The following is a 23,772-nucleotide window of genomic DNA, read 5'->3' as shown; positions in this document are numbered from 1 at the left end:
TTAACCCTTTCTCATAGAGTAATTTGAACCATCATCACAATCTTTACCCTAGACATGCCCAAGAGAATAGGCCTAAATCAATACCAAACAGTGTATGAATGCATATAAAGACATTAGGTAGAATATAATATAACAACAACTGATTTAGTCCAAATTAGATAATTGAAACCAACAGCAAGTAAGTCCATGGTAACAATAGAAGAGATACCACCAATACAACTAATAATGATAATTAATAATGAGTAATCATAATTAATGATACCACAAACAAACTAATTCACAAACTTATCATTAATAAGTCCATGCTCAAACAAGTAAGTCCAGCTCACAATGTCATTATAACTAATAATCATGCACAAACTGATCACAAGTCAATGCACAAATTGATCACAAGTCCTGAGAAAATAACACGACCCAACTAAATAGTTGCAAAACAAACCATGAATCTCAACTCAAACACATTATAATTTCTGCCAACACCATTTCCAATACCATTCAAAGAAAATTAATCGACTAAGCAAAAAAGAAAAAAAGAAAAAACCATCTTTCTAATTCCACTCAAAAAGATTTAAATTAGTAGAATTAAATTCATTCAATCAGTTTAGTACAAAGGCTATGTATAGGTTAACATGGGGAGAAAAAGAACGAATCTTATGAAGATTAGAACAATATGCATAATAATATTATATCCTCTTAAAGTTTCAAACAGAACTGGAGAATTTCAAGCAAGCTATAATTAGAAAAACATACAAAGCGGTGATTTTGTTTAACTGATGCAATATGTTTCAAACATTCTGCAAGCACAACTTGCAACAACATGGAAACCTCTATATGTTAGTTATTGATAGAAGACCACAAACAAGAATTCCAAACTCAGCACAAGTTCATGCCCCAACAATAAACAATTTTTTGAAATTGCTCACAGCACAGCAGCTCAAAGAACAAACAATTTCCTCAAACATTAAAAAAAAAAAAAAAAAAAAAAAATGTCTCATAGCATCAAATCAAATATGGGATTCCTTAAGCCAACATTCAAACCCTAAAGCAGTGAAAAATAAAATACCAAGCACTCGGATTGAAAAAGCAAAGCAGATCAAGATGCATAGCTCTAAGAAGTCAAAAAGGTAACATAGAGCACAAGCCATGGCAAATTTAGCAAGAAAGTTGCCGTGAAAATGTCAAGGACATATCCAACATTATTCAAACCCTAGAACATTGTCATAAGTTCAAGGGTTCACATTAATATTCCAGTGGCCAAAGTTAGAAAGATAAGGAAAAATTATACTCAAAAATCTATCAAATTCAGCCATGGGAGAGGAGCAGTGTTTAAAATCGTGCGAGAGAGGATAGAGTCCAGCCATGGGAGGGGGGGCTTCAGTGTGTAAAATTGTGCAAGAGATGAGTTAACTTTTATATATGCGGGCCGATAAAGAGAAACCACCGTCAATGGTGGCAAACGGTGCGAGAGAGGGCAACTAAGAGTGGAGAGAGGGGAACACGTACAACCAATAGCCCGAAAGGAATGGGAGGGGAGATTGGAGATGTATAGTGATTTTTCAAATATGAACCACTGTAACTCCCCTAAATCAAAACCTTAATTTAGGAAATGAGATGAGAGAGGAGTTTTCAAATTCTTCTTAAATTTTCCCTCAAAATTGGAAATAATAGTGGTTTAGGGCATCGGGTGGGAATGCTCTAAGCCAACCTTTTGCTGTTGTATAAGCTTGGCCAGCGCTGAAAAATGTAATTGGTGCACCCTCCAGCCTCCATCGTTTCCCATCTAGAAAAATTAAGCGTAACTACTACCTTATCTATCTAAACGTTACCTGCATGGCGGTAGCTAACGAGACTGGAAATTTAGACTGAATCATAGTTGCATTTTTAGTGCATGCACACATATTACAAACGAGGATCGGAGAAGTTGCAAAACGGATTGTGCTCGGTCTGTCCAACATACTTTGCTAACGATCAAAAATTTAGCAGAAGACATTTGAATTTTATCCCCCAAAAAAACATCAGTTCGAAATTTTTTCTATAGAAAATTTAAAAGATTCTCATCGTCTGGCATAACTGAAAACATCAGCGCTTTTCCTCCAAATTAATCCCATTTTTTCTGAACATCAACCCCCTCCCCACTTTTTTTTTTTTAAAAAAGGAAAAACAAAATCTATCAAAGCGCTCTGCAACGGACTTGAGCAAGCTTGCAATTCTATCAGTCTAAGTGGACTCGACATTTAGAACTATCTTCATGAACTCGTAGACAAAATAGCTTATGGCAGCTGATGGTAAAACCTGAAAATCAAAGACGGAAGTATGAGATTGTGTTAGCAACTTGAAATCACAAACTGAGTTCATCATATGCTTCACAAAAAAGTAGTAAATCAAACTTTTACATCTTTGTGGAGAAAAGAAGAGTACTAAAAGGCCCACAAACAAGCATAAAGAGACAAATTATATCATATCCCATGGTTATGGGGTTGGAGGTAGTGTTTCACATATTGGTTCCGTAGGATGTGTTGTTTTCTATTAAAAAAAGAGGACACAGGGTTTTCTACAATAAGTTCGGTTGTAGATAGGGTTTTAAATTCTGGGGTTTGAGCCCAGAGTGGATTTATATCAGATGAATGGAGTATAGTTTTTTATTATTTGTTAGGAAGAATTTCATAATCTTGGTAATGTTGAACTCTTCGTGAAGTTTTTGACTTGAGGATATAGGAGAGTGGAAGGAAAAAACAAAGGTGTTGACCGTGAAGGTGACTGTAGGGCAAACAATTGGTTAGAAGAGAGCATTATACAAGAGGTCCCTGTATTTTTGCCTAATGGCAGAGAAGGTAGCCCCAACGAAAAATAAAGATGAAAAGTCCATTTTGTAAGACCGATGGCCAGCCACATGATGGCTCTACTTGGAGGGGCACAACCGGAGATGGCCTACTTGGTTGACTGTTCAGCAAACAATCAGTTAAGATGAGATCGTTATACAAAAGAGGTCCCTGTATTTTTGCCCAATGGCAGAGAAGGTCACCCAACCGAAAAATAAAAATGAACGGGATGAAAGACCTTTTTGTAAGACCGATGGCCAGCCACACAAACAAGATGAATGGCCTTTTTGTAAGACCAATGACAAGCCACATGATGGCTCTACTTGGAGGGGCAGGACCAGTGATAGGCTCTATAACTCAAATTGGTATTGAATTATAAATTCAGTTTCTTCAATTCTATTTTTTTCTCACCACACCTCTATCTCAAACTAAAGTAAAACTTTTCCGTATATATTATATTAACTTGCCTAGGAAATAGAAGCGGTTGCAGATCAACTAGTTGCAACATACTGAAAATAAATGCTAAACCAGCTGAACAAACTAGCAAGCTCACCTTTTTGTCAAGTGACATGCAGACCATGTAAATACTAAATTTTTTCGAGCAAGTCTTTAATCTTGGGAAAGAAAAATTACACAGCAGATGGGAAGGGGGATCATAAACTGTCACCATCTTTTTTCTCGTTTTTTTTTTTTTTAATTTTTTAATTTATTATTTTTATTTTTATTTTTTTACCAGTATAAACTACCTTAAACTTCATCTTTCAATTTGTGCCATTGACCCATCCGTGGATAGCCCAAGTGGTAAGGGCGAGCTTGTGTGCATGCCATGTCACAGGTTCGATACCCCTTGGGATCAAACTGCGATTCAAGTGGGAGGCCATGGCAATGGGTTGTTGTGCTAGTCTCCAGGGGGTTTAGGTTCCATAGGTGAGTCCTAAGAGCTCTGCCATGGGGTGGTTGCCCCATCATCAAAAAAGAAAGTTGTGCCATATGCTGACCGCTAATATGTAAATGCAGAACAACAAATGAAAACCTGGGCATCTACTTCAACTTTATGGTCTACTAATGCATTCATACAACAAGTTATCAATTTAAGGACATCTAATACTCAAAAATTACCTGCAATAAGCTGGGAATCAATCCTGCATAAAGAGCAGGAACACCCCCTTTCTCAACAATCTTTACACAAGTTGCCAGGGCATTTAACCTTGTTTCCGGCACTTGCATTTGAAGCTGTCTCCTCACAACTTCAAAAGGATAAGTAGCAGCTTCAGCACAAGCACCAGCAATTGCCCCATACAATAATGTTCTAGTCGGACCCAACTCCAGCTGTTCCAAAGCGTTAAGTTCCCCGCCTTCTTGTTTCATGTTTTGGATTCTTTTTCTCCCTTCTGGTGAATGCAGATATGCTGATTTCAACATGTCATAAACACCATAGAACACTGCACCTGAAGGGGCCATGCTTATAATGGAGGGTACTAAGCCCTTGTAAAGAGAAAAGAAGCCTTCTGTATAAAGCATGTGGCGGAAAGTACCAATAACACCTCCCAAGGCTTCTCCACCAGGTGCTATCATCTTTGTTCTGATCTGAAATATTTCAAATTTTAGGATTTGATCTATGAATTATCTCTCTCTGAAAGTAATTCCTACACATGCATTATTATTCTAAATTGGTTAAAACTGAAAACAGTGTAGAGAGTGAAGGCTAATTATTTATGACGGCATTATCAATATGTAAAGCTACACCTATCGGTTACATAACAATATCTCAAAATCTTGTGGAGGTACTCACAGACATGCCCGTGTCAGAACCAAATATCATTTTATATCGACTTGTATGAACATGCGTAATATTTATTTGTATGCCAGATGGCATACTTGATTTTATTTCAATATAATTTATATGTGCATTTGAGTTGAATCCATTTAGCTGTAACAAATCTAGAACCTAAGATTACAATATTAAATCAAAACTTTGTCATGTATGACATAGTGAACCACTAAAATGAATATGAAACAAAAATAAGATCCTCAATTGAAATGCTACAATTATCTCATAGACAGATAGACTCATCATGGGCCATGAAAAAAATGGATGTCAGAATAAACCTCAAGGAAATGCTAGAAATGGTCATACTATATCAAATTTTAACTATTATTCACCAAAGTATTAGTGGCTTAGGGTCTATTGGCAAGTAAGTTGATGACTCCATTCATAGGCTAAAGTTATACCCCTTGCAAGCAAGAGTATTCCACTAAGATTAGTTAAGGGAGCTGCAATGTCCACATCGCTCTCCAGCCCCTCATTCCAGTGCTATGTTACAACGTAGTACCAAAGAAACAGTGTTAGATAGAAACCTATTTGCGGTGGTTCTTACTCTTGCCCCAAGTTAGGTACCCTGGCCCTTTTAAAGCACTAGAGGATAAAGAACAACAAAGGTGCAAGTCCAGTGCTCCATCTTAAAATAAGAGAGCAATAAAACTACACTATAGGGTTTAAAATGGCTGGAGATTACAGATTTTTCAAAAGCCAGAATGAAGTGCAGGTTTTAGGTACCAAACGCAATCATACATCAGTACTCAGCATCAAAGTTAGACGTGCCACGAAAACACTCAATGTATAAAGTCGTTTTATAGATATGCGACCCAAAAAAAAATTTGGTAGAAGAACAAACCCTGTTTAGTATCAAGTAACCACCTAAATGACAAGATTTCCCAGGAGGGGGGGTTTAAAGGATTGCAATAATGCAGTGGCATTTAGGCCATGGAGCCTATCCAGGCGGGGCAATAAAAAAGTGGAGTTTAATCCTTCTTTACACAACACAAAAACAACACAAATTGAGTAAATTTTGGTTATTTCAATTCTGTCTTAACCCACATGAATTTACATAATAGAGACATACAGATACGTGAAGGTTTATATGTATGAGAGTTGGAAACTTTCTCTAGGCAAAAAGTAAAGTCACAATAGCATGTCACGCCAAGGCTAACAAAACAAAAAACATAAGTGATCAATGGCCACATACAGTATCCATTGGTATGCAGAGCAAGGTAGCAGTAATTCCAGATGCAGCACCGGCAATGAACCTCTCAAAATTTGTGGTTTCCTCATTTCCAGTCAACTTCATCAGATGATTTCTATATGTATCATAAGCATAGAAATGGATAGCCTTAAAGGGTGCCGTACGAAGAATATTGACAAAATTTCCTTTCCAGAAACCTTGAAGCCCTTGAGTAGCCGCAATTTTAGTGATCAGTTCAAAAAGGTTCTTCTGTTCACCACGAACTATATATTCCAGCTTTAATCTCTCAAGGGGAGCAACAAAGGTCCTGATACAGCATAACGCGAGCACCAACAAAATTTAAACCATCAGAATTATTATACAGATGGAATTAAAAAGGCAGATTTACAAAATACTAAAATTCTTATGGAGTAGTGCATTAGGATCCTACTATTACAAGTCCTGGTCCGACGGAAACGTAGAATTGAAATTTTTAATTATTCATTTTCTTCGCTTTTTTGCGCAACAATTTCCTACAAACCAAATCGTTTTCCTTTATGAAGAAGATACATTGTTGCTGCAGCTGTAGATCAGCCGAAGTTTATGGCCATTCAACTGAGAGTAAGGTTTTGCATGCAGCGAACACAGAGAAACATTCATATCCCAATTATCATTAATCGGAAGTGCTGTTTACTAACGAAAAGAGCACAAATTCACAACCAGTTTCCAGTAGCATTGAGATAATCAAATATTTAAAAAAAAAAAGAAAAAAAAAAAAAGGAACCTTGAAACCATAGCAGAGACAGCTCCAGCCCAGAGATGCTTGGTCACGTTCATAGCATTTGATCCCCCAGCTTTAACCGTTCGTATCTTCTCTTCCTCCTTATACGACATTGCCTCCTCTTCCTCCAGGCTTTTATTCCCATTTTGCCCCAGGACTTCCCCTGATTCTTGAACATACCCATCGTCCCCATTACCGTCTCCATTTATTGACAAGCTCACCGACAAGAAATGGCCGGAGATTCTCTTTCCCCGCCGCGAAGCCTCAAACCTGACCACCTTCCGGCGACTCCGAGGAACCGAGATCAAACCCGAAACAGAATCCGAGCAACTCTTAGGCGGAATCAGCGACACAAACGAAGGAGGAATGGTGCCGTGGTCAAGGAACAATCCTCCGAGTCCGTGGAGGAGGAACGAATCGGAAGGCTCGGATTTGATCAGGTGGGTGAGCCAGCGGTCGGAACCGTGCATTGCAAAGCGGTGAAAGCGGCGGTACAGACAGAGGTTTCGGGATTTGGTTGAGCAGATAGAAATGGTGTTTGGATTTCAGCAGCAGCATCGGGTATTTAAGGGGTAGTTGGAGAGAGTGGAGGAGGAAGAAAAAGGAGGAATGGGAAGAAAAGCTTGAAGAGCACGAGAGAATGGAACCAGATTTGGGAAGAGAGAGGGACAGCAGGAATTAGAATGGAATCGATAGTGATTGGTTTCCAATTCCATGGCCTCACGGTCGCCTGGAGTTTTTCATCGGGTTGTGGTTGGGGAGTAGGTGGTGCCGCCCTTTGCTTCACTCGCAATTTTTTGACCTGGGTTTAAGAGTACGAGTGCACTTTAAAGTGTTTTCGCTTTGCAATTGGATAGAAGTAAGGTCTGATTTTGGTCACACAGTTAAAATTATCTTATTTATCTTCTATAATTATTATAAATAATACTACGTACAATTTTAAGATAAGTATGCTTAGCATATTTTTTAATTTTAGATTTTCATACAAAATTTTATAAATAATTTAATTTTTCTAAATTTTAAATTAAAAATAATATTAAAAAAATTATTTATTCAACTTTCAATTTCTATTTAATCTCATTTTAATAGGTTTTAAAGTGATGGTGAAGTGATTTAAACATATGGGGAATGCTCATCTATAGTGACGAGACCGTCTAGCTACTTGTTATAAACTAATAAATACTATACAAAATAATGAAAAACTTTAGATCTTGTTAAAAAATAATCTTACAAACTAATGTGTTTTAATTTAGTTTGTCAGATTATAAATTTACTTTTAATATAAAATAAATCTAACGGATCATATGAATCTAAGTTAGTTTGTGAGATTAGGGGTGGGCGCCCTCGTCTGCTAGATGCCCCGCCCCACCCCACCGCCACCCACTTTTTACATTTATAAATATATATTTATATTTATATATTTATATTTTACAAATTATATATATATATAAATGTATATTATAATTTGTTAGAGTTATTCATAAGAGTGTAAGACTTGTTTAGAAGATTTTACATTGTATTGGCCTCTAAGGCTTATTGCTCAAGTATGATTCTTGTATGACTTTGGGATTCTATATAAAGTTAGCCTAGGAGGTCAATCCAATGTGCAATCTTCTGAACAATTCTCACACTTTTGTGAACAAATCTAATAAATTTAAAAATTGATAACATAGTTTTTATGTTATCAGTTATTAAATTGTTGTTATATATATAAATTTTAATTTAAGATTTAAATTATATAATAATTTGGATCTAAAAAGATATTTTTAGACCCAAAAATAAATAATTTTTAGGTTTAATGGAGCATCAGTACTCTTGAAGTGAGCAAGGGCAGGGTGGATGAGATATTCGCCCCCACCCCCCGGCATTGGTGTGGGGAAGGCAAGAGCACCCCTATGTGAGATACTTTTATAGACTCCCTTTTGTGGCTTTGCACTTCTTCAAAATAATTATATAAAATTAAACCCATAAAATAATATGATTTAATATAAGAAAAAGTCTAGTTGTAAGTACAATCGTGCATTAATCTATACACTAATCTAATGTGATTGGTCAAAAAATAAATTTTATTAAAAACAGTACTAATTTAAATTTTGAATATGAAATCATCAGTATTGATATGCAGGTTAATACGCGATTTTATTTGTGTGTAGCAAAACTCTTAATATAATACATCAGATTATAAAATTATTTATATAATAAAATAGATCTAATAAATCATATAAAGTTATATTAATTTTTAAATTTATTTTTACGTAATCTCTTTATATTTTTAATAATTCTCTCTGATATATAGGTGGCATAAATTAGGTCCTACATATTGTATCACACCACGTTACCACATGAATTTGTTACTTTTTTTTTATAATATTTATGCGTAGACTCAGCTTCTCTAAAAATTATCAGATTTATATATCAAAGAATTTCTTTGAGAGGCATTTATATATTTTATTTTTGTCAAATACTTTGTTTCTTACCTTGTATTTTATGATAATACTTTGTTTAATATATTTTAAGTAATGTAATTAATTTACTACAACTCTTTTATGATTATTTTATAACTTATTTCACAATATACAAATGTAACGTAACACCTTACTTTTCTGGTTAAGAATAAAATTACTTTTGAAATTTTTTGGAAGCCTGAGTGCTATTATTGAACTTGGCTTAAAATATATTATATTATTTTGAAGGAAGCGCCAAATACAAAGATTTCTTAAAATAAATGAAATCATTTTATATTAAAATACTAAAATCATAAATGAGAGTGTGTGGAAATATTTATTAAAATTTCTTGAATTCTGTGTTATAAAAAATCATAACTTAAAATATTTATATATTATATAGGCCACTGTCACACCTCCCTAGATTAAGTCATGCACTGTAGTTCTACTTTCATAAATATTCTAACTTGAGGTGATTTTGAAATCATAAAAACAAACTAAAATGAGTCAAAAATTAAGTAAAAAACTCATCATAAAATATTTCATGCTAAGAATTTAAAATCATGATCATTCATACGTATGTTATACCATGCATTACTTGTTTTGAATTACCTAACTTAACATATTTATCTTACTAGCGCACAACCTTTAACTATGTGTGAAAGGTTATGTACCGGTTCCATATCCTGCGACTGCAAAGAGTGTCGCTAATAGTAGTCTAGCATATTATGATAGACCACGTTTAAATATGTGGCTTGAACATTCATCCATAAATCACATTGATACTATGTATGAACGGAACAAATTGCAAAATAGGTGATAGTTTAGGGGTAACGTGAAAATTTAAATATTTTGGGAATTAAGCAATAACTTCGAGTACAAAAGAAATAGATTCTTTCTCAACATGCAAATACATTACATGAAATAAAAAGAAAAGCGTCACCCTAGCATATCCATTTTCTTTTTGCACATTTCACATATATAAATTAGAAATATAAGAAAAATGTTAGTTTGTCTCTTAGGTTTGACGGTTAGTATATTTTAATTTTTCTTTGTTTTTTAAATAAATATTTTAAAAAAGTATTACTAATGAATTTGTATATAATTTTTTTAATATTTGAAAATGTTTAAGAAAGAGAAATGAGTAACGGTCAAATTAGCATAATCCTAAATATAATGTCGTGGTTCCATTCAAAAGTTAAAAAGAGAGAAGTCAATTTCCCGCGCTTAAAAAATGGAAAAAGGGCAAATATATATATAACATGCAATCCAAACATTTTTACATATAAATAAAGTCAGTCGATTTGTTCCTAGAATATGTTCCCTCCTTCAATTGCTTTCGCCTAGACTTCAGTTGGCAAATGGACACATGACGATCTTATCTTTGTCATGCCCATGACAGTCCAAGATTCTAAGCATCCACATTATAGAAATATTTTAAGAGATATGTTATATGCTATTGTCTCTATCTCATTTTCATCTCGTCTATCAATTGTGACTTTTATTTTTTAAAAAACAATAAATATAATAATTCAAAACTAATATCACATTATAAGATTCCATAGTTTTTTTTTTTTTTTTAAAAGAGTTCGTCTTCTAGGCTCTACCTTACATGAAGATTGGATGAGACCACTGACAAAACAACGAAAAAGAAATAAAGGAGTTTGGAGCCTATGACATAGGCCCAAAGCTCAAGTTTTACGGTGGTGTTATATTTCCTCATTCGGCATTGGAATTTGGAAGTCCATCAACTCCATATCTGCAAGAGCATTCATATTCGCATCTGCATCTCTCAATTATCCCTATAATTTGAAGAAAGTTTTAAGATTTTTAATAAAAATCTCACTTCATCCCAATCTCTAAAATGTAGATAAGAGTTTACGGTGTGTACAGAAATTTCCTATATTTGGGAACAATTGTATATCTCCAAAACACTTTTCTTTTTTCTTTCCTGCATTTCTTTGCTCTGGACAGTTGTGTGCCCTCGTCCATTGCCTCTCTGGTAGGACTCCATGTTTTGTGGCCCATGACCAAGCCACCAGCCATGTCGAGACAAGACTTGACAGCCCCACAGCAGCCCCACGGGCATGCCATGGGCCCTGCCTTAACATGCTCAGGATGCCCAATTGTTGCAGATGGAGACAAAGAAGTAAACGGTGCATGGCTCACCGTTTACTATTTTGGCATATTAGGCACCGAAGGCACTGTTCGGTGCTTTTGTTAGGCACCTCCCCACCTCCCTAAAATCATGCAGCAAATTGCCGCATAGTACTGATCTGCTCTCCTATAAATAGGAGAGCTTAAGTATGTGGAGTGTGCAGCAAAGGAGCGCAGAAGAGAGAAAGAAGAGAGGAAGAGAGTGGGTGAGCAGAGAGAAAATTTTTCTGTAAAATTTATTTTCATAGTGAAATTACAGCAGCTGTGGACGTAGGCAATTGTCGAACCAAGTTAAATTTCGTCCCTCCTTTATTTAGAATCGTCTCTGTGTCAGAACAGCTCCCAACAACTGGTATCAGAGCACCGGTTCGAGCTGTCCAAAAATTCAAGTTGTTCAAAATCAATTTTTGACAACTCCACGGTGTTCCTCGCGTCGAGACGAATCCGTTGCCGCAAACGGAATCGAAAACGGAGGTCGGACGAGGCTACACGCGCCCCTAGAAGATCGGCGCGTGCATCTGCTGCAACCCACGCTCTCCAGAGGTTGAAGACGCATGCACCACACGTGCTCACGTGCCCCACGCGCGCCCTAGAGAGGTTCGGCGCGTGTAACACACGCGCCTCACGCTCCCCCATGCGCACAGACTGTAGGCGCGTGTATCTCACGCGCCACGCGCTTGCCCACGCGCACTGTACAGCGCGTGTATCTCACGCGCCAGACAGATCAGAACCGTCCCTTTTTTCAGATATGTTTTTGGCTAGATCTAAGCCATTCGGAGTCCGATTTCGACGATCAAATAGTGGTTTCCAACTATTTGGATCATTTTGGACTCATCCGTACGGTCGAAAATTTGAGATTCGGCATCAGTACATTGGATCTGAACCATCCACGTGTTGCAGATCATTTTGGGCTAGATCACGCCAATTGGAGTTCTATCGCGAAGATCAAATAGTGCTTACAAACTATTTGGATCATTCCGGACTCGTTTCCAGTTAATTCGAGTGTTTCGGACGCAGCGGTGATCTTTATTTGTTTAAATTTGAACTCATTTGTAAAGTTATGGCTGGAGAAGAAGCTAAAGGTGCTGGTATCGAGAAATTTGACGGTACAGACTTTGGGTACTTGAGAATGGCAGAAGGAACTCCAGTTATTCAGCATCTAAATGAGTTCAACACCATCATCAATCAATTAGCTTCAGTGGGGATTGAATTTGATGATGAAGTACGTGCACTGATTGCTCTGGCTCAATTGTCAAAAAGCTGGGAGGCCATGAGAACAGCTATTAGCAATTCTTATGGCAAAACAAAGATGAAGTATCAAGAAATCCGAGACCATATTCTTAGCGAGGAAGTTCGCAGAAGAGATACAGGAGAAGCATCAACTTCCAGTTCTGCCTTAAACCTCGAGACGAGAGGTGGAGGAGCTAGTAGAAGTTCAAATCGGGGCAGATCAAAGTCCCGAAGAGGCAGAAGTAAATCTAGGTCCGGAAAACAAGTACAGTGCTGGAATTGTGGCAAGACTGGCCACTACAAAAATAATTGCAAGGAAGCAAAGAGAAGAATGAGCATGACTCTGTTAATGCCACAACAGAAGATCTCCAAGATGCCTTACTTCTTTCAGTCGACAATCAAATTGAATCTTGGGTGTTAGATTCAGGAGCCTCGTTCCACACTACAGCACACCGAGAAATCATGCAGAATTATGTCACTGGTGATTTCGGGAAGGTGTACTTAGCAGATGGTGAAGCGTTGGAAATCGAAGGCATGGGAGATGTACCAATCAATCTACCCAATGGAAGTGCATGGTTGCTACAGAAGGTGCGACATGTTCCTAAGCTCATGAGGAACCTGATTTCTGTAGGACAACTTGATGCTGATGGGCATTCGATACTATTTACCGATGGCACGTGGAAGATAACAAAAGGAGCTATGGTAGTAGCTCGAGGCACAAAAACAAGTACTCTATATATGACTTCAAGCATTAGAGATACTATTGCAATTGCTGATGCAAATGCCAACCTATAGCATCAAAGGCTTGGTCACATGAGTGAGAAAGGAATGAAAATACTATTATCCAAGGGGAAGTTACCAAAGTTGGAATCAACTGATTTCGACATGTGTGAAGGTTGCATTTTTGGAAAACAGAAAAAAGTTAGTTTCCTGAAAAATGGTAGAACTCCAAAATCTACAAAGTTGGAGTTGGTGCACACAGATTTGTGGGGGCCATCCCAGTCGCTTCTCTTGGAGGATCGCGGTACTATGTTTCATTTATTGATGACTCAAGTAGGAAAGTATGGGTTTATTTTTTGAAAAATAAATCTGATACATTTGATACTTTCAAGAAATGGAAAGCCATGGTTGAAAATGAAACAGGCTTGAAGTTAAAATGTCTAAGGTCAGATAATGGAGGAGAGTACATCGACGGAGGGTTCAAAGAATTCTGTGCTGCAAATGGGATTAGATTTCAGAAGACTATTCCCGGGACACCGCAGCAGAATGGCGTAGCTGAACGCATGAACAGAACTCTCAACGAACGTGCCAGAAGCATGAGGCTGAATTCAGGATTGCCTGAATGTTTTTGGGCTGATGCAGTTAACACTGCAGCCTATTTGATTAATTGGGGACCTTCAGTTCCCTTAAAGTTCGATCTACCAGAGGAAGTTTGGAGCGGAAAGAAGGTAAATCTTTCCCATTTGAAAGTTTTTGGCTGTGTATCATATGTTCACATAGATTCTACTAATCGTAACAAGTTAGAAGCCAAATCTAGAAAATGTTTTTTCATCGGTTATGGTGATGAAGAATTTGGCTATCGATTTTGGGATGATAAAAATCGCAAAATCATCAGAAGTAGAAATGTGATTTTCAATGAGCAGATTCTGTACAAAGCTAGGTCACAAGCTGAACCTGAGGAGCAGCCAAAGAAACCTGAGGTTGTTGACTTTGATGTTACTCGAGTCAACACTGATCAGAACGAGGATCAAGAGAATGATGATCCACAGATCGAACAACGTACACCACTCACTGTTATTCGAAGATCTTCAAGGACAATCAGGCCACCACAGCGGTTCTCACCATCTCTATACTACATCTTGCTAACAGATAGTGGTGAACCGGAAAGTTATGATGAAGCTCTACGAATTGAAGATTCGATCAAGTGGGAGAAAGCCATGCAAGATGAGATGGAGTCACTGATGTCAAATCAGACATGGGAGCTAACTAAGCTTCCAAAAGGCAAGAAGGCTTTGCACAATAAATGGGTGTACAGAATTAAAGAAGAGCACAATGGTAGCAAACGCTACAAAGCCAGAATGGTCGTGAAGGGGTTTCAACAAAAAGAAGGTGTCGACTACATAGACATTTTCTCCCTAGTTGTAAAATTAACAACGATCAGACTAGTGTTGGCAATTGTGGCTGCAGAGAATCTACATCTTGAGCAGTTAGATGTGAAGACTGCATTCCTTCATGGTGATTTGGAGGAAGACATTTATATGCACCAGCCACAAGGATTCTCAGTGAAGGGAAAAGAGAATCTAGTTTGCAAACTGAAGAAGAGCTTGTATGGCCTAAAACAAGCTCCACGACAATGGTACCAGAAGTTTGACAACTTCATGTGCAGTAATGGATTTACAAGACTGCAGGCTGACCATTGTTGCTATATGAAGAACTTTGACAACTCTTATATTATCCTAGTGTTGTATGTGGATGATATGCTCGTTGCAGGGTCAAGCATCGAGGAGATCAATAAACTGAAGAAGCAGTTGTCAAAGCGATTTGAGATGAAGGATTTGGGTACTGCAAAACAAATCCTTGGTATGAGAATTATTAGAGACAGGTCTAATGATACTCTCAAGCTCTCCCAGGAGGAGTATGTAAAGAAGGTGCTCAAAAGGTTTAACATGGACAAGGCGAAACCAGTGAGCACACCCTTAGCTAGTCACTTTCGACTAACTAAGGATCAGTCGCCAAAGACGGAGGAAGAGCAAGAATGCATGAACAGAATACCCTATGCATCTGCTATTGGTAGTCTTATGTACGCCATGGTCTGTACAAGGCCAGATATTGCACAAGCAGTGGGAGCTGTGAGCAGGTACATGAGTAATCTAGGAAAGCAGTATTGGGAAGCAGTTAAGTGGATTTTGAGATATCTACAAGGCTCTTCAGATACGTCACTATGCTTTACAAAAGCAGGTTTAAAACTACAGGGATATGTAGATGCTGATTTAGCAGGTGACGTTGACAGCAGAAAAAGTACTACTAGATTTGTGTATACGCTGGGTGGTACAGCTGTATCGTGGGCTTCTAAGTTATAGAAGATAGTTGCTCTCTCAACTACAGAAGCTGAATACGTTGCTATAACTGAAGCAGGGAAGGAAATGGTTTGGTTGCAGTCATTCTTGGAGGAATTGGGAAAGAAGAATGAAAAAGGCATTCTGCACAGTGATAGTCAGAGTGCTATTTTTCTTGCAAAGAATCCAGCCTTTCATTCCAGAACAAAACACATACAGTTGCGATACCATTTTATCCGATCTCTTCTCGATAGTGGATAGCTGATACTTGAGAAGATTCGAGGAGCAGAAAACCCAGCAGACATGTTTACAAAAGTAGTTACTGCTGATAAACTGAAGCTGTGTATAGCTTCAGTTGGCCTCCGTACTTAAAGGCATGATTTGAAGTTGCTGTGATAATTGCTATGAAGATATGTAGACTCATTTGTCTCCAAGTGGGAGATTGTTGCAGATGGAGACAAAGAAGTAAACGGTGCATGGCTCACCGTTTACTATTTTGGCATATTAGGCACCGAAGGCACCGTTCGGTGCTTTTGTTAGGCACCTCCCCACCTCCCTAAAATCATGCAGCAAATTGCTGCATAGTACTGATCTGCTCTCCTATAAATAGGAGAGCTTAAGTATGTGGAGTGTGCAGCAAAGGAGCGCAGAAGAGAGAAAGAAGAGAGGAAGAGAGTGGGTGAGCAGAGAGAAAATTTTTCTGTAAAATTTATTTTCATAGTGAAATTACAGCAGCTGTGGACGTAGGCAATTGCCGAACCACGTTAAATTTCGTCCCTCCTTTATTTAGAATCGTCTCTGTGTCAGAACAGCTCCCAACACCAATGAGGCTGGTGACTGGGCCAACGTGCTCAGCTTGCCTAGCGCGCACAACGTGCAATAGCCCAGCGTGCACCCAGCCCAGCACAGGCCATGCCTGGGTCATGTCAGCCACATGCAAGCAACCTTGCCAGCAATGTCATCCATGCCCACCCATGGGCTCATACATGCCATGGGTCAACTTGGCACATGCCAACTATGTTATTGCTTATTATTTATTTTAATTTAATTATTTATTTTTCAAGGGACCTATTGGGGGTTTCCAAATTGTAATTCTTATAAATAGGACCCTTAGTCTTTGCATTTACATCTTTTGGCAAATTTCCTAGAGGAGGATTATTTTGTTTAGGAGATCAACAATTGGTGCTAGGCACTTGGACTTTTTGGCTGCAATTCATGAATCCTAAAGAGAGGATCACACCTTACAATTCGTGAATAGGTGTAATTCATTTATCTTGATTTTGCAACTTAATGCAATTCATGAATCCAAGTTGTTGTTATCATTGTTTTTATCAAGTTATCAATTCATGAGATTTATTTCAACTATTGTGCAATCTGTGAATCATTAGTTGATTTGTTACCTTTTGTCCATTCAAGTTCTTAAGTATTTTACTTTGTTTTTGAGTGTTCATTATTTTGTTCTTAGTATTCATTCTTCCATACCCTCATTCTCGACCACTAAAGTGTTTGCCACTTTCATAAATTCTTCTCATCATCCAACTTGCCCTAGCCGAAGTCCACTTCTCATACTTGGCTTCCATCTATATTCGGCCACCATAATATTTCCTCATTCCATTTTGCCTTAGCCGTGAGTCTCACTTACCATAAGTGGCTTGCCCATAAATCCTTCCGTCCACAAAACCCTAGCCGCCCACCTCAAGCCCCTATGAGGTAATTCTTTCATTCTAGGAGTCTTGACACCCTCCCATTTCAAATCACTTCATTTAAGGAATTGACAATCACATTCAATCTCTTAAATCACTCTTTCTAAAATCTCTCTACTCAACTATTGACTTGTCATCCTAGTCCAAATTTGAATTTCCTTCTTCTCTCAAAGATTCCCTCTATCTTGCAAACCTTCCATATCTATTTCCAAATCATCCAACTCTAGCCAACCAAGGAAAACAAAAGTCCTAAGGTAGGCCAGCAAAGGAAATTGTTGTGCTCAGCAAGTTGAAGTATACGCTTCTTGAGGAGTTATGTGCTCAGGAAAAAGAGTTTTTTCTTCTTAAGGCCGAGAAGATGGAATATGACCAAAAAAAAAGAGGTAAATAAAATTCGTCAAGAGGATGAAGAACTGAGGTTAGAGGCAGAGAAACTAAAGCTCACCAAAAAGGAAGCAGATCAGTGCATTAGGATGATGGACGTGAGTGCCCTGCCAGGACTGCGACAGCTATATTTCTAGGAACTATAGAGGAAAATCATGACAAGACGCAATGCTGCAGCAGATTTGGATTAATTAGGTTTTTCTGTAAAAGTTTATTTCTTTATTTTTCATATCAGACAATAATGGATGACAACATTATTGATACTAAAACAATTTAATTTTGTTTTGGATTGTGTGCATTGATATTTCAAAACAAGGAAATTGGCCATTATAATTTGAGAAACTATTACAAATTACTCTCAAATAATACATCTCATAATTTGCATTTTTTGTTGATGACACATGTCTAGGGAATAGAAATTTGATTAATTCAAATATAGTCACTACTAACATGAATGAAATACTAATCGATTATGCTACATGTCTACTGTTGGGAAAATAATAGCCATTGATTTTTAATTAGATCTACTTGAAGTCAATGATGTGCTGAGCTGTTTCTAATATGATGATGATGCTGGATGAAGTCGGTAAGCTCAGTTGTATGATTACGCAACAGTTCTAAGACTTCATCATCAAGTTGATCATACTCAATGTTGAGACCTGACTATCATCACACTCATCTTCAATGATTATATTATATAAAATAATACATGCTTTCATTATATTTGTTAGCTCATTGACTTTGAATATTCTAGAAGGTCCAAAAATGATTACAAATTGTTGTTCAAGTATCCTGAATGCACGCTCGACATCTTTTCTTGCGGATTCTTATGCTATGACAACATTTTTCTTCTTATTTCCTTGTGGTGATGGAATCATCTTCACAAAGGTTGATCACTTGGGATAAATACCATCCACAAGGTAATACCCTATAGTGTAGTCATTATAATTGATTGTGAAATTGATTGGAGGAGCACGCCCTTGGGCAAGTTTCGTAAAAATAGAAGATCTTTTTAGCACATTAATGTCGCTATGTGAATCATACATACCAAAAAATGCATGACATATCTAGAGATCATATGAAACAATTGCTTCTAAAATAATAGTTAGTTCACAAATGTGACCAGGGTATATACCTTTCTAGGCAGTTGGACAATTTTTTCACTTCCAATGTATGCAGTCAATGCTTCACAGTATTCTTGGGAATTCCCATTGTTCACCAACCGCAAGCAATCGAGCAATATCATTTGCATTTAGAGACTGTAAATATTCATATAAAAAAACACTTACTATTATCTTCACGAATTTTTTGAAGCTCTATTACAATACTTTCACCAATACGTATGTATTCATCCATAAGATCTCCAGTAACTCCATACGCTAGCATTCTATAAGTACTACAATTATCTTTTGCATAAACTGAGTCTTCTGACATGATCTATTCTCTAGACGAAATACGACTCATAAACCTTTACCTCATTTAAAATACAGAGAAATAGGAGACGGCTTATCCGAAATCTCATTTGAAATAAATTTGAGAGATATACTAGATTTTTTGCAAAATAATTACGAAATAGGCAATTGACATGATACCTCGATGACTATCCATCGGTTTCGTTATTAAGAACAACATTCAACTCATCTTTAGAGGATAAGTATGTGAGCAATTTGCAAAAAAAAGTACAAGTCATTTGATGAAGAAAGTGGGAGATCCAGGGGGACTGTATATCAGTTTTTTAGATCAAATAAGACTTACGTTTGTGAGAATGTAAATGCAAGCAGAATGCATATTTATAGAGGAAAAAGTTATCATTACATATAGGATAAAAAAAAATTACAGTTGGAGAGAAGACAAAAAAATTACTGTTCGAGAAAAGACAAAAAATATTATCGCTGAAGGTAAGAGTTCAAAATGTTATTGTTGGAGAAAATCTTCAAAATTAGAGAAATGACAAAAAATGTTATCGTTAGATAAATGATAATTTTTTTTTTTATCATCAATACCCGAATATGTATTACTGTTAGAGAAACTGATAAAGACTAGATATTAAAAAATACCATCACATTGAAAAATGCACATATTAAAAAAATTAGTATTTTTATAATACGAATTTTTGTTTGAAAAATAATACTATATCCGATAGTTAAAATCGTATAAGTATTTAGTAGAATTTGATATTTGAAAAGAATATAATAAGATAAAAGAGTTAGTAGTTAAGATTGTAAATGAAAGTGAGAAAAAAAAAGTAATAAAGAAATATTATTTTAATAGAATAGAGATAGATATGAGGAATGTGATGTATGGAGTTTTTAAAAGATAAGTAAAATTTAGGAAAAAACTTTAGGGAATGTAATTTTTTGTTAAATTATAGGAAATTTTATAAAAAAATGGGATGAGAATGCTCTAAGGGTAAAATTCTATGAGTAATGTTAAATATAATAGTAGATTATATAAATGTTGCAGATTTTTATTTTAAAAAATAAAATTTATCATTAATTTTTTTTAATAAATCACATATAAAAATATATTTAGTTTTTTAAAAGAAATGTGAAGCTGTGCAAATATTATTTTCTCATACTCCTCTCGCAGCCTCCCCGCACTCCAATTTACTCAGACTCCATCACTATTCCCAATTTCTCATCTTCACAAAATAAAAGTTCTTCTAATTTCTTCAATTTTTTTTTCTATATAGAAAAAATAGTATTCACTCATTTCATTCAAAAAATAAGGCATATATATATATAGGAGATATATGAATTTGAAATCATCACTTATCTTAAAAGCTTAAATTGATAGGAATAGGTAAAGTTTATTATTTTATATTTTAACATTCCCCCTCTCAAGTGTGGGCCATACTCTCCCTCAATGAGTGGCCCAACACGTGAAATATTTAATTAAATGTGGTAAAGTGTAAAGTCAGGATTCGAACTCAAGACCTTTGTTCCGATACCATATGAAATCATCACTTATCTAAAAAACTTAAATTGATGAAAAGATGTAGATTTTATTATTTATTTTATATCTTAACAATAAAAAATAGTTTAGATGCTCAAGTATTTGTTGTCTCCTAAAGGGTCGGGATGAAACAGAATGATGAATAGTAAATCTTCTAGTCGGTCCTTCCATTAAATTTCAAATAATAACTCTCCAATAAGTGAATGACAAATAGCTTCCCATTTTAGCTTTCATGTTCCCACATATCATATGATAATGTATGAAAACAAAACATCCCCACTCCAGCTAGCATAACCCTTCCCTCTCCCTTGTCTCTAAAGCCCTTCCTCTCACACGAAAACCTCTATAGTGAAACTCTTCCTCTCTCTCCCTTCTCAATAACATCTTGCACGAAAACCAAAGCCAATTATTGAACAAGAAAGCCAAAAAAAAAAGACACAAATAAAGAAATAAATGAAGGGAAAGATAACAACCTCGTGAATTGAAGATGCTAATAGAAATACTTGCGGATCTTCTCTAAAATCGTTGTGCTTATCTCAAGGAGAGTCACTCCCTTAGCTGCATTTCTGCAAAGCTCCCTATTAGAAATTAGAGAATAGACTCTCTTCACCAGGCACGAATCACAGAGAGTATGCGAAGCAATAGGAATTGTTTTCTCCAAAATTTTGAACTTTAATCATATAATGCAAGATAATGAATTGTCTAGCTCAACCCAAGGCAGCCCTAATTGTATTTGGAGAGAGAGAGAGAGAGAGAGAGAGAGAGAGAGAGAGAGAGAGAGAGAGAGAGAGAGAGAGAGAGAGAGAGAGAGAGAGAGAGGTAAGCATATTGTAGATGGTTGGGGAAACCATGGCGACTTCTTAGCGATCACGAATTCAAAAACCCTCGACGCTGATCAACTTCACCGTGTCCTCTTTCTTCATCTTCGCACACACTCTTTCTCCCTTATTCTGCATCGTATGTGTTCGATAATTGTGATTTCATCCAGTGTGTTGACCTTTATAATTTTTGTGGGGGATTGTTGATTGGTGGACTTCCATTAGAGCAATGGATAGACCGTTGCAAAGTGAAACTGTTGTTTGTGACACAGACAATCCAAACCCAACCAAGTATACTGCTCATCAAGTATACTTACTCAGTATGTAGAGCGAATTGAAGCCAAGTCCACAACACAATGTGGGACACATCAAAGTGGCTTAGAGCATCCTCATCCGAATCTCTATAAAATTTCTTATAATTAACTCAAAATCACATTCTCTCAAATTTATCTCTAAATTTTATTTATCTTCTAAAAACCTCCATCACTATTATAAAAATAGTAATTTTATTTTCTAATATGTGCATTTTCTAATGGTAATTTTTATTTAGTACTCTTTCTCAGTTTCTCTAATGGTAATACCTAGCCATGTATTGATGATAACTTGTTTTGTCATTTCTATAACGGTAGTATTTTTTATCATTTCTCTAATGGTAACATTTGTTGTCTTTTCTCCAACAGTAACTTTTTTTGTCTTCTCTCAAACAGTAACATTTTTTGTCATATATGTAACAATAATTTTTTTTCTATAAATACGCATATTTGCTAGCATTCACATTCTCACAAATTCAAGTCTCATTTGATCTATAGAACCAAAATTCAATAGTCTCCCATAATCTCTCACTCCCTTCATCAAATGACTCGTACATTCTTTCACAAATTGCTAACATACATATCCTCTGAAGATGATAGTGATTTTCTTCTTAATGACGATGCCAATGGACAATCATCGAGGCATCATAGCAATCGTCAACGTCGTAAGTTTATTGGGCACGATCATATTCAGCGGCACGAGCGTCTATTTCGCAATTATTTCGCAGAAAATCCAGTATATTCCTCGAATATATTTCGAATGAGATTTCGGATAAGCCGCCCCTTATTTCTCCATATTCTAAATGAGGTAGAGTCTTACGAGCCGTACTTTGTCTAAAGAAGAGATAATGCCGGAAGACTTGGTTTATCTTCTATGCAAAAGATAACCGTAACACTTACAATGCTGGCATATGGGGTTACTGGATATTTTATGGATGAATACAAACGTATTAGTGAAAGCACCGCAATAGAGAGCCTCAAAAAATTCTCTGAGACAAAAGTAAGTATTTTTTCATATGAATATTTGCAATCTCCAAATACCAATAATATTGCCCGATTGCTTGCTATTGTTGAACAACAACGATTCACAGGAATGCTGGGAAGCATTGACTGTATGCATTGGAAGTGAAAAAATTGTCCCACAGCCTGGAAACGTATGTATTCTGACTACATCTGTGAACCAACTATTATCTTAGAAGCAGTTGCTTCATATGTTATCTGGATATGGCATGCATTTTTTTGTATACCCGATTCACATAACGACATTAATGTGTTAGAGAGATCTTTTATTTTCACGAAACTTGCCCAAGAACGTGCTCCTCCAATTAATTACACAATCAATGGCAACGACTACACTATGGGATATTACCTTGTGGACGGTATTTATCCCAAGTGACAAACTTTTGTGAAGACGATTTCATCACCACGAGGGAATAAGAATTTTTTTTTTTTTTTTGTGAAAGCACAATAATCCGCAAGAAAAGATGTCGAACGTGTATTCGGGATACTTCAACAATGATTTGTGATCATTCGTGGCCTTCCCTAATGTTCGAAGTGAGGGAACTAACAAATATAATGAAAGCATGTGTTATTCTACATAATATGATCATTGAAGATGAGCGTGATGATAGTGAGGGTCCGAATATTGAGTATTATCAACTTGATGATGAAATCCCGGAACTGTCGTGCAATTATACAACTGAGCTTATGGACTTCATTCAGATTCATCATCACATTAGAGACAGCTTGACACATTATCAGTTCCAAGAAGATCTAATTGAACATCAATGGCTATTATATTAGGCATGTCGCATTATAGTATGGTATTTCCTTCATGTTCTTAGTGATTATATTTGCGTTAATCTGTTTTGCATTTGTACTTCCTTCATGTTAGTAGTGACTATATTAATGGTAATAGAATTTATGTTCATATTTCTTTCATGTTAATAGTGACTATATTTGAGGTAATTTGTAATTGTTTCTAAAATTGTAATGGCCAATTTCATTGCTTAAAAATATCAATTTACACAACAACAAAAATACAAAAGTTTAGTCTCAACTTTGTACTCATCTATCATTGTCCGGAACATAAAATAAGAAATAAACTTTTTA

The 23,772-nt window shown here is 36.3% G+C and overlaps 1 protein-coding gene across 1 annotated transcript; it reads right to left on the bottom strand.

The window, feature by feature from the left end:
- Positions 1-1,975: 1,975 nt before the first annotated feature.
- On the bottom strand, positions 1,976-7,432 carry LOC122303625 (probable mitochondrial adenine nucleotide transporter BTL3). The gene is made up of 4 exons (XM_043115481.1): positions 6,606-7,432; positions 5,846-6,149; positions 3,939-4,406; positions 1,976-2,292 (listed from the first exon to the last, which is right to left on the bottom strand). Exons 1-4 carry the CDS (start codon positions 7,070-7,072, stop codon positions 2,218-2,220), a joined length of 1,314 nt encoding a protein of 437 aa, XP_042971415.1. The 5' UTR covers positions 7,073-7,432; the 3' UTR covers positions 1,976-2,217.
- Between the last annotated feature and the right edge of the window lie 16,340 nt (positions 7,433-23,772).

Source organism: Carya illinoinensis, chromosome 3, assembly GCF_018687715.1.
Source record: "Carya illinoinensis cultivar Pawnee chromosome 3, C.illinoinensisPawnee_v1, whole genome shotgun sequence".
NCBI classification, from domain to species: Eukaryota; Viridiplantae; Streptophyta; class Magnoliopsida; order Fagales; family Juglandaceae; genus Carya; species Carya illinoinensis.
This window is presented reverse-complemented; position numbering and strand designations above follow the sequence as displayed.